Source organism: Scatophagus argus, chromosome 9, assembly GCF_020382885.2.
Source record: "Scatophagus argus isolate fScaArg1 chromosome 9, fScaArg1.pri, whole genome shotgun sequence".
Lineage (NCBI taxonomy): Eukaryota > Metazoa > Chordata > Actinopteri > Scatophagidae > Scatophagus > Scatophagus argus.
Window position 1 is genome coordinate 998,437 of NC_058501.1, and position 15,959 is coordinate 1,014,395.

Consider the following 15,959-nt stretch of genomic DNA (forward strand, 5'->3'; position numbering starts at 1 on the left):
ACCAAACTCTTTAATTAAATTGTAAAATAGAGAGAGCCCAACATTCCCCCTTGAGCAAGCACTTGGCGACAGTGGCCCGGAACAACTACCTTTTAGAAGGCAGAAACCTCAGAGCAGACCCCGGCTCAAGATGGGCGGCCATCTGCCTTGACCGGTTGGGTTGAGAGAGAGAGAGAGAGAGAGAGAGAGAGAGAGAGCAGGAGAGCGACAGAGAGAGCAAGGGAGAGAGGCAGAGGGGGTGGGGTGTGAGAGAAGGAGCACACAAACAGAGATGCATAGCAGCAGTAATAATACCAGAAGTATCGGAATGTAGGTAATGATAATGACAATGAAGTATACAGAAGGTATTATGGTGATTTTGATAACAATGGTAGTAACAATAATGGTAGTAGCTGTACTGAGTCGTAACAGATTTAAATCAGATTATGACTAAACAGTAGTAATTGCAGTAGGTTTTAAGCAGGACGACAGCAGGACCGCAGCAGGAGGTCCAGTCATGATCGCTAGGAATCTGCGGGACAAGAAAGCACAGGGACTACCGGGAAGAAGTTGAGTTTGTAATATGCATTAATGGGCCATGAATGTGTGCAGAAGGAGAGGGAGAGGAAGAAAGAGCTCAGTGTGTCATGGGAGGGCCCCCGGCAGTCTAAGCCTATAGCAGCATAACTAGGGGCCGGCCTAGGCCAGCCCTAACTATAAGCTTTATCAAAGAGGAAAGTTTTTAGTCTACTCTTAAATATAGAGAGGGTGTCCGCCTCCCGGACCGAAACCGGAAGATGGTTCCATAGTAGAGGAGCTTGATAACTAAAGGCTCTGGTTCCCAATCTACTTCTGAGGACTCTAGGAACCACAAGTAGCCCTGCATTTTGGGAACGCAAAGTTCTGGTGGGATAATAGGGTACTATTAACTCTTTAAGATAGGATGGTGCCTGACCGTTCAGGGCTTTATATGTGAGGAGGAGAATTTTAAAATCTATCCTGAATTTTACAGGTAGCCAATGTAGAGAAGCCAGAACAGGAGAAATATGGTCTCTCATGCTGGTTCTTGTCAGTAGTCGTGCTGCAGCGTTCTGGATTAGCTGGAGAGTCTTTATGGATTTACTGGGGCAGCCTGACAGAAGGGAGTTACAGTAATCCAGTCTAGATGTAATTAATGCATGGACTAATTTTTCTGCATCTTTCTGACTCAGGATGTGCCTAATCTTTGCGATATTGCGGAGGTGAAAGAATGCAGTCTTTGAAATATTTGCTATGTGCGAGTTAAAGGACATGTCCTGGTCAAAGATAACTCCTAGATTTCTTACAGTGGAGCTTGAGGCCACGGCTAAGCCATCTATCAATGCAATATCACTGCATAATTTATTTCTAAGGTGTTCGGGGCCCAGAGCAATAACTTCAGTTTTGTCTGAATTTAGAAGTAGGAAGTTGCTGGTCATCCAGGTTTTTATGTCTTTAAGACATGCCTGAAGCTTGACTAGCTGATTTGTTTCATCTGGTTTCATTGATAAGTACAATTGTGTATCATCCGCATAACAATGAAAATGTATGCAGTGTTTCCTAATAATATCACCAATGGGGAGCATATACAGGCTGAATAATATTGGCCCAAGGACAGAACCTTGGGGAACTCCATGACTAACTTTTGAGAGTGTGGACGATGTATCATTAACATGAACAAATTGAAATTGCTCTGATAAATAAGACTGAAACCAGCTTAATGCAGTTCCTTTGATGCCAATTAGGTGTTCCAATCTGTGCAGTAATATAGAGTGGTCAATGGTGTCAAATGCAGCACTAAGGTCTAACAGTACAAGGACAGAGATAAATCCCTTGTCTGATGCCAGGAGGAGGTCATTTGTGACTTTGACCAATGCTGTTTCTGTGCTATGATGAGCTCTAAAGCCAGATTGAAAAGTTATTATTTTGAAGAAATTCATATAACTGATTGGCGACTGTTCTTTCAAGGATCTTGGAAAGAAATGGAAGGTTAGATATTGGTCTATAGTTGCTTAAAACCTCTGGATCAAGTGTGTGTTTTTTAAGGAGAGGTTTGACTACAGCTACTTTAAAGGACTGGGGTACATAGCCTGTTATCAGGGACAGATTGATCATGTCTAATAGACAGGTGCTAAGTAAGGGTAAAGCTTCTTTGAGAAGTTTGGTAGGGATGGGGTCTAAGAGGCATGTTGTTGGCTTGGATGAATATACGAGTGAGTATAGCTGATGGGGATCAATAGGTGAAAAGCAGTCAAGATGAATATCTGTTTCTACTGTTGGTTCTAAGACACTAATGTCTGATGTTACATCAGGATCAGCTGAGGTCAGTAGGTGCTGAATTTTGTCTCTAATGTTTAAGATCTTGTCGTTAAAAAAGGTTATAAAGTTATTGCTGCTAAGGGTCACAGGGATACAAGGCTCGATAGCACTGTGGCTCTCTGTCAGCCTGGCTACAGTGCTGAAGAGAAACCTGGGATTATGCTTGTTATCCTCAATTAATTTGGAGTAATAGGCTGCTCTGGCAGTCCGTAGGGCCTTCCTATATAACCTAAGACTGTCTTGCCAGATTGAGCGAGATTCAATAAGTTTGGAGGGACGTCATTTCCTCTCAAGTTTTTGCACATTTTGCTTTAATTTGCGAACCTCTGTATTATACCAGGGTGCAAGTTTCTTTTGCTTTATGAGTTTCTTTTTTAGCGGAGCAACAGAGTCTAAAGTTGTCCTTAGTAAACTTGCAGCACTGTTCACGAAATGGTCGATTTCAGAGGGATTATTGTATTGTTCACTCGTATGGGGACATGATACTGAAGTTAATGACAATAGAACTGTTTCTTTAAATTTAGTCACAGCACTATCAGACAGGTATCTAGTGTAGGAGTTTTTTCTTGGTGGTATGAAGTCCATCCATCCATCCATTTTCTATACCGCTTATCCATCAGGGTCGCAGGGGGAGCTGGAGCCTATCCCAGCTACGGGCGAGAGGCGGGGTACACCCTGGACTGGTCGCCAGTCAATCGCAGGGCCAACACACAAAGACAAACAACCACACACTCTCACACTCACACCTAGGGGCAATTTAGAGTAGCCAATTAACCTAATGTGCATGTTTTTGGTATTGTGGGAGGAAGCCGGAGTACCCGGATGGTATGAAGTCAAATAGTATAAATTCAAAAGTTATTAAACAATGGTCAGATAGAAGGGGATTTTGTTCAGAGACAGTTAAATGTTCTACATCTATATCTATACCATATGTCAGAACAAGGTCAAGAGTGTGATTGAAGCAATGAGTGGGTTCATGTACACACTGACAGAAGCCGATTGAATCTAAGAGAGAGATAAATGCTGCGCGAAGGCTATCATTACTATCATCCACGTGGATGTTGAAATCACCCATAATAATAACTTTATTAGTTTTAAGGACCAGACTCGATAGGAACTCTGGAAATTCCAGTAAAAATTCAGAGTATGGGCCAGGAGCGCGGTACACTACAACAATAAAAATTAGTTGTATTGTTTTCCAGGTAGGGTGTGAGAGACTAAGAATAAGGCTTTTGAATGAATGGTAGTTGACTTTGGGCTTTGGACTAAATGATAGGTTTGGGTCGAAAATGACGGCAACTCCACCTCCTCGGCCGGTGTCTCGAGGAATCTGAGTATTAATATGACTTTGGGGAGTGGATTCATTTAAACTGGCATATTCTTCTGGCCGAAGCCAGGTTTCGGTTAAGCAAAATATAAAAATAAATAAAATAAATAAAAAATATTAACTCATTCACTAGTACAGCTTTAGATGAGAGAGATCTAATATTTAACAGTCCACATTTAATTCTCCTATTTGTTGTAGCTGTGGAGGTGTTGGTGTTGATCTTTATTAGATTTTTATGTATAACTCCTCTTTTTGAATTTGGTTCAATTAATTTAAGTGGTCGGGGGACAGACACAGTCTCTGTGGGATATTGGGTGGGTAACTGTAATGGAAGCGCAGAGAGGCGTGTAGGACTGCAACTCTGCCTCCTGGTCTCAACTCTGGGTTGTCAGGGTTTTGGTTTAATAAGAAAGTCAGTCAGATTTCTAGATATGAGAGCTGCTCCATCCAAAGTGGGATGAATGCCGTCTCTCCTAATGAGACCAGGTCTTCCCCAAAATGTCTGCCAATTATCTACAAAGCCCACATTGTTTGCTGGACACCACCTCGACAGCCAGCAATTGAATGATGACATGCGGCTAAACATATCATCACTGGTCAGATTGGGTAGGGGTCCAGAGAAAACTACGGAGTCCGACATAGTTTTTGCGAATGTACATACATTAATTTTAGTGACCTCCGACTGGCACAGTCGAGTGTCATTACCGCCGACATGTATTACTATTTTACTGTATTTACGCTTATCCTTAGTCAGCAGTTTTAGATAAGATTCAATGTCGCCCGCTCTGGCCCCAGGAATGCATTTGACTATGGTCGCTGGTGTCGCTAACTTCACGTTTCTGACTACAGAGCTGCCAATCACCAGAGTTGGTTTCTCAGTGTGTCGCTGAGTGGGGAGAACTTGTTGGAAACGTGAAGAGGTTGAGGGTGAGCTGTGGGCTTGTGCTTAGGACTATGCTTCCTCCGTACAGTCACCCAGCCTCCCTGGTTTAACGGCTGCTCGGGAGCTACCGGGGGCAGGCTACGAGCTACACTAGATCGGCCCGCACCGGCTAATGGGGGCTGACTAACAACAGTAGCTAAACACTTTGTTTCCATGGTGCGGAGCCGTGCTTCTAGTTCACTAAGCCTCACCTCCAGCGCTACAAGTAAACTACATTTATTACATTTACCACTTTCACTAAAGGAGGCAGAGGAATAAGTAAACATTTGACACACCAAGCAGGAGAGAGCAGGAGAGCGAGAGGGAGACAGAGAAGCCATCGCTAATGAACAGGCTAAGCTAGCTTAGCGGAATTTGGCAAATGCTAATCGGTTATAAGATTAGCAAATTAATAAAGTGAGTGATGACGTCTATGACTAGAACAGACGATCAGGGTAACAGTGTGAAATTACTCGCTACAGCGAATATTAGAACAGCTTAAGCGATCTTTAATTAAAGCGCAGACGGAGCTGCTCGTACCACCACTAACACACAACAACAGGAAATGACGTAGGACGCTTGCCGCAGCAGGAAGTATGATCTTTCACCTAACCTAAGCATGTATTTATGAGGCCAAAACCTAACCAAACTTCAACCATTTCACATTAACCACTTGTTTATTCTAAAGCCTAATAAGTTGACTCCATTTGAACTCATCACATGTATAGAGATGATTGTGCTTTTATGTCACACTGCACTATAAAGTTGAATATTGTCATGCCTGGTTTTTGGTTATGCTTTGTCTTTTGATTTCAGTCCATGTGCCATGTTTCATGTTTATCTTGTCATGTGTTTCCATGTATTATGTTCAAGGTTTTTTGTCCGCTTTTATTTTGAAAAGCGTCACTTCCCCTGTGTGTCCTGTTTTCCCGTTTTCTTGTAACTTTGCTTTTGGTTTTCCTGATTGCTTGCTTTCTCCTGATGTGTGTCACCTGTGTCTCGTTATCATGTCTATTTTGTCTTCCCAGTCACCTTTGTCGGAGCGTCTGCGTTTTTCCATCCATGTCAAGCCAGGATCTTTTGTTAGTTTTGCCTTGCCATGCCATGCCCTGTTTTTGTCAGGAGTTTAGCCACAGATATTCACAGATCCTAGGACACAAGTGTGTGTTTTTTTTAAGTTGGGTTTTGTTATCTAAAAATAAAGACTTTTTGCTCGGACCTCTGCCTGCCTGCCTGCCTGCTTGCTCCTTTGACTCTGCATCAGGGTTCAGTATATTTCTGCGTCAGCGACGCCGACCCATTTTGACAAATATGATCATAATTGCCGACTAAACCTTGACCGCAACTTGTGATTTCAGACATGCATTAAATCCAGATTTGCCAGTGGTTCCATCCATCTATCCATCCATTTTCTATACCGCTTATCCATCAGGGTTGCGGGGGAGCTGAAGCCTATCCCAGCTGACTACGGGCGAGAGGCGGGGTACACCCTGGACTGGTCGCCAGTCGTAACAGTGCAGCATCATCTCTCCAAGTCAGAACTCTTTTAATTGCACGGCAGCTCACTCAGGTGTTTCGAGTTTCACAACAATTGAACTACAGTAGAATGGTTCAAAGGCTACTGGCTCACTGAAAATCACAAGAAGTCTTGTCTTCTTCCTTACGTATACTAAATTGCATTTTGGGAGGCAATGTTGTTATTAAGGCAACACAGTGGTGCATTGGTTAACACTGTCACCTCACAACAAGAAGGTTTGAATTCACTGGCCAGGACGTTTCTGTGTAGAGTGTGTATGCACTCTGTGTGTCTGTGTAGGTTTCCTGGAATATGATCTAGCCCCCTGCAATCCTGCAAAAGATAAGCACTGATAGGTTAATGATAGATAGATGGATTGTTTTTTTATCAATCATAGGTTTGGGAGGAATGTGACAGTATTATAAACATTCTTATGACATGTTTTTTCATTATTGAAGTACCGTATTTTCCGCACTATAAGGCGCACCTAAAAGCCTTCAATTTTCTCAAAATCCGACAGTGCGCCTTATAATCCCATGCGCCTTATCTGTGGATCAATATTGGTCAATCGTGGCTACCGTAGTCAGGGGGCGTGGCCGAATTAACAGATTTAATTTCCCTCCAGGGATTAATAAAGGAATTCTGATTCTGATTCTGATTAAGCGCCGGTACGGCGAAGAGGAATTCCAGTACAACACCATTTGTGTGTGTGTGAAGACCCCGAGATGGCTCCTTGCAAGAGACACGCTTACGACGCAGAGTTCAAGCTGAAGGCTATCAGTCATGCAGTAGAACATGGGAAAAGAGCAGCGGCGAGACACTTTAACATTAACGAGTCAATGGTGCGGAAGTGGAGGAAGCAGCAAGATGAACTGCGCCAGGTAAAGAAGACTAAACAGAGTTTCCGAGGGAACAAAGCGAGATGGCCACAGTTAGAGGACAAACTCGAACAGTGGGTTGTTGAACAGAGAGCAGCAAGTAGAAGTGTCTCTACAGTCACTATTCGAGTGAAGGCAACAGTGCTAGCACGCGAACTTAACATCAGTGAATTTAGAGGCGGTCCTTCCTGGTGTTATCGGTTTATGAAAAGACGTAATCTCTCCATCCGCGCACGCACTAGTGTTTCGCAGCAACTACCGAAAGACTATCAAGAAAAGCTGGCCACTTTGCGTGCATACTGCAAAGAGAAGATCGCTGAAAAAAAGATCCGGCCGGAGCGTATCATCAACATGGACGAGGTTCCACTCACTTTTGATATTCCTGTGAACCGCACTGTGGATAAAACGGGAGTACGTACGGTGAATGTTCGCACCACAGGGAATGAGAAGTCGTCATTCACTGTAGTTCTCGCTTGCCAGGCTAATGGCCAGAAACTACCACCGATGGTTATTTTCAAGAGGAAGACCTTGCCAAAAGAAAACTTTCCAGCCGGCGTCGTTATCAAGGCTAACTCGAAGGGATGGATGGACGAAGAAAAGATGAGTGAGTGGCTGAGGGAAATTTACGTCAAGAGACCGGGTGGCTTTTTTCACACAGCCCCGTCCCTATTGATCTGCGACTCCATGCGCTCCCATATCACCGATGGAGTCAAAAAACAAGTGAAGCACACTAATTCAGTGCTTGCCGTCATTCCGGGTGGATTGACAAAAGAACTCCAACCGCTAAATATTGGTGTCAACAGGGCATTCAAAGCTAGACTGCGAACTGCATGGGAGCAGTGGATGACGGAAGGCGAACACACGTTCACCAAGACAGGGAGACTCTTTTACGTGTTTACTGAATCGAGGAAAAGTTCCCGTCCACTACGTGATAAAAATGTTGCACTACCTGTTATACCTTGCTGTTGTTAAAAGATAAACTGTGTCGCGAAAATACTACATCGCTGACATTACCTCAGGAAAAATAATAACACAGCTGTTTATTCATTTTGGGAGTGAACGGAGTTGTCAGAATGCTGGTTTGTATTCTATTAATAAAGTTTGACTGACTTATCTGACTGTTTTGTTGACATCCCTTTAGCGCAGCCCCATCTAGTGGACACAAAACGCAATCCGAGCCACTGCTGTAGCTTCTATCCTATGTGCCTTATAATGCGGTGCGCCTTATATATGAAAACAGTTTTAAAATAGGCCATTCATTGAAGGTGCGCCTTATAATCCGGTGCGCCTTGTAGTGCGGAAAATCATAATAATCCCCTCAGTACATGAGCTGTGCTCTGTAAATAAAGTGGTGTAGTTTATTTTCCATGCTGTGAGCCAGTATGTGTTGCGGGTACCGCCGAGACGACACCGCATGAACAGATAAATATCCTGAAATTCAAGAGAATAAAAATGAGGCAGGGCAACAGCGTACCGATGTATTTGCATTCTCTGCAGTTATATTTATTAAACACTTCCCTGAATAGGTACATTTTTCCCTTTCAGAATCATCTTTACATACAATGTATACTTCTTGACCAATGTCATGTAACATATGTATTCTAATTTCCATGTCAAACAAATACCCATAAGAAACTAAATTTCCATGTACAGAATACATATTTACATCGATTCAAAATACAAAATTCTTGGTACAATTATTCATTAAATTGTTTTGACTGCATTTACAAACTTTCATTACCGGTAACAGTTTAACACTTAACTGTATAGAATGCTCAGAATTCAATTTAACAGACTCACAAAACCGTTACTTTAAATATCTCAATATTAACGGAGCACCCAACTATTACACACTAGGTTAACATGGGGGACCAAACAGTAAACTGAACTAACCGGCAAACATAGGCTTTTACTAACTGTACATACTTTCACAGGGGAGAAAATGTGTGTGCCACAGTGTCTGGTGAAACAAATAAATTGCCGTCCTCTAGCATAACTTACGTCGTGGATCAGTGGTTAGGGTGTCCGACCCGTAACCGGTGGATTGCTGGTTCGATTCCCCGTACTGGTGTCCATGGCTGAGGTACCTGGGGTACCTTGCACGTCACTTGGGTGGGTTAAATGCAGAGCACAAATTTCGCACAAAGCACAAAGTTCCCTCCAATGACAAAATATGTCACTTTCATCTTTCACTTTCATCTTTCGCTAGCGACAAACTATGCGCTCAAATAACTAGTTTACATCTCTCTACTTGGTTTTATGTGTGTTTTGTGGTGTTTGGCACATTACTGACCTGAAATTCAGGAGAATAAAAATGAGGCAGGGCAACAGCGTACCGATGTATTTGCATTCTCTGCAGTTATGAGGAAGTCCGTAACGGACATGCAGAGACTCACTACATGACCGCGCCCCCTGCTGGTTGGAGCACCACACTGATTTTAAAGATAACCCTTCAAAACCACAAATGTCAATATTTGTGGACGTCACATATGCCTACTCTGACTAACAGCCATTTAGTAGGCCTAAGTTACACCAATGCACATGTAACTGCCTGTCTTTTATACTTAGACTTCATTTCATTGATCCCTTTGGGATGAGTCCCTCAGGAAAATTGAATGAAGGTAGAACGTCACGAACAGGATTCGAACCTGTGCGGGGAAACCCCATTGGATTTCAAGTCCAACGCCTTAACCTCTCGGCCACCGTGACATTATTAGTTTATTAGTTTAGGTTCTTTACAGATCTTACTGTACAGCTGTCAAATAATTAAAATAAGCTATTTATTGTACCGAAATTATATAATTTTTTTTTTTCATTTTATTTTCTATGCATATATATGCATGTGTGTGTGTGTTTTTGTTTTTTTTTAATCCATCTATCAATCACTTTTCTGGGTGATTTTGGATTTGTGGGAAAAACCGGAACACCCGGAGAAAACCCTACTGTCTGTCAGGATGTTAAGCAGAACCGCTTTCACTGCAGACATTTTGGCTTGTCACGCTATGACAAGCCAAAATGTCTGCAGTAGAAAGGGTCCAAAGAATTTCAGTGTTTGTTTTTATTTTGATGTTGGTGGATGATGGTGTTTTTGGAAGTCCTAGTTCGTATTTTTCCACTTTTGTGGTTTCCTCAAGCCGAGGACGTGACGCGTTCTTTTCCAGAAGGAAGGCGTCTTTGGTTGGGGAGTCTCCTCGGAGATCTCAGCCTCCTCCTGGTGTTCAAGGTCTGATGCATCAGACTCAGGGTCAGGGTCATCAGCTTCACTCGGTGGGTCCACAGCAGGTGCAGGGCCGGGCTCATCCTCACAATTCTCCTCCTGCCTGGCCGTATTTCTTGGAGGCAGGTCTGGTGGAGGCTGATGTTCGAGTTCTGGTGCATCAGAGATGGATGCCTGTTGATTGTTCGGCAGCTCCTCAGTGACTTCAACTTCTTTTGGTGGGTCCACAGCAGGTGCAGGGCCGGGCTCATCCTCACAATTCTCCTCCTGCCTGGCCGTATTTCTTGGAGGCAGGTCTGGTGGAGGCTGATGTTCGAGTTCTGGTGCATCAGAGGTGGATGCCTGTTGATTGTTCGGCAGCTCCTCAGTGACTTCAACTTCTTTTGGTGGGTCCACAGCAGGTGCAGGGCCGGGCTCATCCTCATGCTTCTCCTCAGGCCAGGCCATATTTCTTGGAGGCGGGTCGTCTTTCCTCTCGGCCTCGAGCTCAGTGGAAAGGTTTTTGTTGTGTGAGATCTGCTCACTGAGCTTAGCTTTCAGCCTCTCCAGCTCTCTCTTATAAGGTGACTCTTCCTGCTCCATTTTGTTGGTCTCCTCCACCACCTTTTGACAGAGGGCAGTCTTCAGCTTCTTGATTGTGTTAAAACTTTGTGAAAGGCTTTCTGTGTGTGCCTCAATTTCTCTGTCAAGCTGGCACTGAAGGGTGTCAGCTTGCTGTCTGGCAGCGAGGATATCTGTTTCATACCTTTGACTGATCTCTAGGTATGAAACACTGATCCTCTTCAGTTCTTCTTGGAAAAGCTTGTTTTTCTCCTTCTGCTCCTGAAGCTCAGCTGAGGACGTCTCCTGGCTGTGCATGTGTGCCGCTTTCAGCTCCTCATATTCTTTCAGCAGGACTGTCTTCTGTTGGGTCTCCTTCTCAGGCTCACCCTGGAGGGTACCAGCCTGCTGTCTGACATTGGAGACTTCATACCTTAGTTGGTCCTCACGGTAGGAAACTTTCATGCTGTCCAGTTCTTGCTGGAGAAGTATTTTCTTTTCCCTCTCCGCCTGAAGCTCAGCAGTGAGTGTTTCCTGGCTGTGTCTGTATTTCTCTTGCAGCTCCTCATGGTACTTTAGAAGGATCATCCTTTGCTGGTACTCCTTCTCAAGTTCACACCGAAGCACGTTAGCCATTTCTCTGGCCTTGTTGGCATCATTTTGATACATTTTGTGGAGATCATGGTATATAGCGCTGCTTGTGTCTAGTTGTGCTTGGAGAAACTGGTTCTTCTCCTTCTCTGCCTGGAGCTCAGCTGTGAACTTCTCCTTTCTGATAATATAAGCCATTTGCAGTTTTTCATAATCATTGTGGAGGACTCTCTTTTTCTTTTCCCTGGTGGTTTCACTCGGATCGGCAATATTTGCAGTTCTGAGAGTGTGAGGATCACAGTGTTTTTTCAGCCTCTCCATGTCTCTGTTTGTCTCTTTTGCCTTGATGATAAACGTTTCTTTCAGGGATTTCTGTCTCTTCAACTCTTTCTTTGTCTCATCCAGCTGCTTCCTAAGTTCTTTTATGATGTTCTGTTGATCTGAACAGAGGGCTTTCTCTTTAGCCAAAGCGTCTTTCAGCTCTTCAGTTTCTTGACGAGGTGCAGGGCACTCCATTGAGAGGTTTTGACGGCTGTTGGATGATCTGTCTGTGAAGCTTGGTTCAGGAGTCCTAAGATAAGATAAGATGAATTTTAGTGGGGAAATTCAGAAGAAGAGTGAGAGCAAAAAGCAAACAGTGTGCAAAAATAGTTATAAACTTACTCTCTTGCTTTCCTATCTTGTTGCATTTTCTTTGGTTGTGGTTTACAGTAGCACTTTGTTTCCAATGAACAGATGCCTTCTGTAATAGTGTCTGCTCAGGAAGATTGTCTTGCGTTGTGTGGCACGTTTTCGCAGTGGTCACCTGTTGAAGGGTTTGAAATGATCTGAAGAGCTGCTGCTTATATAGGGACCGTAGAATGGAATTTTCCTTTGATCCTTTGATCCTTTGAGCCATGAAGATTCTATGCTATGTTGCTTTGAACTATACAGTTCCATTCCATTTTCCCTCCACATGTTTTTAATTGAAATCACAATCTGTAGTTTCAATGTAATCAAAATGGCTGCCAATATTCAAATCAGGATTTAAAACCTGTTACTGACTTCAGACTGAGTGACACTGAGCTGTGTTACACCAAAACTAGGCCTCATCAACTTAATATAACCCACTACTGGGTGTGTACACCTTGCATATTCTAGGTCCATCTAGGAGCAAAGTCAAAGTGCAATGACCAAACACACACTGATATGATACAGTTGAACTGTTGTATTGTAACTGAATGAACAACCAATACAAAATTACCTACACACATATACATAAATTAAATTGAATAAACACCTTGCACTGCAACTCATACACGTTTTGCACATAAACATAACACTTCCAATTATTACATGTTTAAACTGTTTCCTTTCTAAGTTGATTAAGAGCTTGTTTCAAGCCAAATGTACTTCAAATAAAACACCTTTTACCTCTTGCGATAAACATACAATCAACATATACACTTCGCATTTTAATTTTAAAGTAACATTTAAAGTATTTCTTCAAGAGTATGCATAAACTACTACGGCAAGAGTGCTACTAATCGTTAACACTTCATTAACGCAAGGAATGAACATTCGCTTTCCGAGACAGGGTTTAACAAAGAAAACGCGACGAAAAAAAAATTGTTCTGGTCATCAAACAGCATCCACAGGTTGTCAGTTTAACTACTGCAGATTCCTTCCTGAAAGTTTAGCGATTTTTTTGTCAACTATTTCAACTCTTTTCTAAAGTTAAAGGCTTACAAAGATAGCTGAACATGGCGCAGATCCAAATTGCTGTTCTTCACTGCTCTACGTCTTTACTATATTGCAAAGGAAACGAGCAAGAGAGTATCACGAAAATCACAGCGTTTCAAAATAAAAGCGTCTATACTCAAATTATACAACAAAAGTACCTCTTTATTCAACTTACATTTTTAGCAAAAATCAGCTCAATATTCATGAATTTCCACACAGCTATTTATTATTACTGTTTTTAATCCTATTTTATCAACTGCTTATTATTACTATTATGTGTTACTATTACTATTATTATTATAAAGTATAGCACATGCATTTTGTATCTCCAAAAGTAAAGACAAAAAAGATTTCACAACTCAGTGGATTTAGCATTTACATAACATAAACTGTAGTATAATAGGTACTGTGGAAAAAAATCAGCCTGAATCAGCCTTCAAAGGGCACTCTGTAAACTTGTTTCATTCGTATCCTGTTGCGATGGAGGATACGGTCAGTGGTGGAAAGGCTCACACTATTGATTCCCTCGAAGTCTGTATGGTTCTCAATAATTTGTTGCTGTATTTCCCGTAGTGTAATAGCGTTGTTTTGACGGACAATGTCAGCTACAATGGCCTCCTGCTGGGGTTTGAACATGGGTGTCCTTCCACCCCCGTATGGCAGTCTGAAATTCTGCCAAAAGAGAATGTGCAAAATATATGAAATGTAATGTTTTGAAATATATATACAGTATACAGTAGTACTTTAAACTTTCAATGATAAAACAGTACAGTAAAGTAGACTACCTGTTCTCATGTCTGAATCTCCGGATTATGGTGGACACAGAGAATCGGCTGATGTTTGGCTGGACTCTTTGTCCTGCCTACCTCATGGTCATGCCATGCACCAGTACATGGTCTATGACTGTAGCCCGAATCAGAAATTGGCACTCTTACTCTCCCTCCTCCTTTTCCTGTTCCTCTTCGTCTGCGTCCTTCTTGTCCTCCGTCTCTACCTCTTCTTACATGCACTCATCCTCTGTGTCTCTGATCCATTGCTGTCATGAGCTTGCAGGACCAACCTGCTTGCACTCTGAACTGGCTTATATTATTGAGAAATAAGTGTGGTCAATTTTGAATCGTTGTGTTCAATGAATGACACGTGTTTTATTTGTGTTCATATTTTGCCACTTGTTGTTACCGTTATGCATCACAAGTGCATCAGTGACAACTGTGTTTTATTGCCTGAGTGTCACACCGCGGTGAGGTATTGTCTTGTTTTGGCTTTATGTCTCATGATTTCCTGTTTTATTTTGAAAAGTAACTCTCCTCTTGTTTCAGGTCACCTGCCCTTCCTCATGTGTCTTCAGTCTGATTCTCTCCCCGATTACCTGATTGTATCCACCTATTTGTTCTTTTGTCCTCTTCTTCCTCCGTAGGAGTGATGTTTAGTTCTTTCTTAGATTTATTTAGTAGATAGTTTTTCCTCTGCATTTAGAGTGATTTTTGGTTCCTGGTAGAAATTTCCATCCTTAGTTATTTTCCTCCTGTTGGAGTGATTCTTAGTTGTAGAGAGTTTTGTATATTCCATTTGTAATCTTTCATAGCTCTATTGTTTTCTCTCTTCGGAGATTTATAGCTTTCATAGCCGTGCGCCTTCGTATTGAAGACGTGCCCAGGTAATTTCATAGCCAATTGATTTGTCACTCTGTATGAGGTATCTCTAGGCTGTGATTGATTAATAAAGTCAGCACAATTATCCATCATCTCTGCATAAAACTTTACAACTTAAAAAAGAGTATGGGGGGTTGGGTCTTCCATGCTTGTTGGAGTACTATTATGCAGCTCAGCTTCGGCCTCTCATGTGCTGGTGTAATCCTTGTTATGTTGCGAGATAGAAAGATTTGGAACTGGCACTTTCTAATACTATCCCACTTCAAGCTATAATTTCGGATATAAAGTTACTGGACTTTCAGATAGGGCTAATCCCTTTATTACTCTATCCTTGAAAATTTGGAGAGAGATTCAAAAGCTGAAACACACACACACACACACACACACACACGCAACATGCAGTGAAACACACAGGAGCAGTGGGCTGCATTGGGGGGGATATATTTATTGGGGGTAAAGTGCCTTGCTCAAGGGCACTAATGGCGGGCAGGGACATTATCACTCCACCACACTCAAATTTTTCCTGCCCGTCCAGTGGGGGAATCGAACCAGCAACTTTCCAATCACAAGCCGCTTCTCCAACCTCTAGGCCACAGCTGCCCCCATGGTAGTGATTTTCTCCCTAATTCAAATGACAAAAGGTTCGTTAGATGGGCGGAGCAAGGTATTACAGCATATTCTGTTACACAAGGGGGTGATGAAGAATTTTGTCACAGTGAAAGAAGAATTTAACCTTGAACAACAAGATTTCTACAGATTTCTACATTTCTGCATTATGTCGGGATTATAACTAAAGATATCAATTTGGCAAATTTAGGAGAGGGGATAATGAAAATCTTTGTAACAGCCTATCAATCTGGGGACAACACTAAAATTATCTCCAGGATATATAATTACTTCATGAACAGAAAAGCAGAAGGGACAATATATATTAAACAGAGATGGGACAGGGAGAGTGGCAGTACCCTTTCCAATTCAATTCAATTCAGTTCAGTTTATTTATATAGCGCCAATTCACAACAAAAGTTATCTCATGACTCTTTCCAATTTGAGCAGGTCTACACCAAACACTTTAATTAAACTGTAAATACAGAGAGCCCAACATTCCCCCTTGAGCAAGCACTTGGCAACAGTGGCGAGGAAAAACTGCCTTTTAGAAGGGAGAAACCTCGGAGCAGACCCCGGCTCAAGATGGGCGGCCATCTGCCTTGACCAGTTTGGTTGAGAGAGAGAGAGAGAGAGAGAGAGAGAGAGAGAGAGAGAGCAAGAGAGAGCAAG

At 42.5% G+C, this 15,959-nt stretch overlaps 1 protein-coding gene and 1 non-coding gene across 2 annotated transcripts; both read right to left on the minus strand.

Moving 5' to 3' along the window:
- Positions 1–9,586: 9,586 nt before the first annotated feature.
- On the minus strand, positions 9,587–9,668 carry trnas-uga. Its single transcript has one exon. It is a non-coding gene; the product is annotated as a tRNA-Ser (tRNA).
- A 352-nt stretch (positions 9,669–10,020) lies between these two features.
- Positions 10,021–13,290, minus strand: LOC124064665 (hyaluronan-mediated motility receptor-like). The gene is made up of 2 exons (XM_046399311.1): positions 11,971–13,290; positions 10,021–11,878 (listed from the first exon to the last, which is right to left on the minus strand). Exons 1-2 carry the CDS (start codon positions 11,994–11,996, stop codon positions 10,057–10,059), a joined length of 1,848 nt encoding a protein of 615 aa, XP_046255267.1. The 5' UTR covers positions 11,997–13,290; the 3' UTR covers positions 10,021–10,056.
- Positions 13,291–15,959: the final 2,669 nt, after the last annotated feature.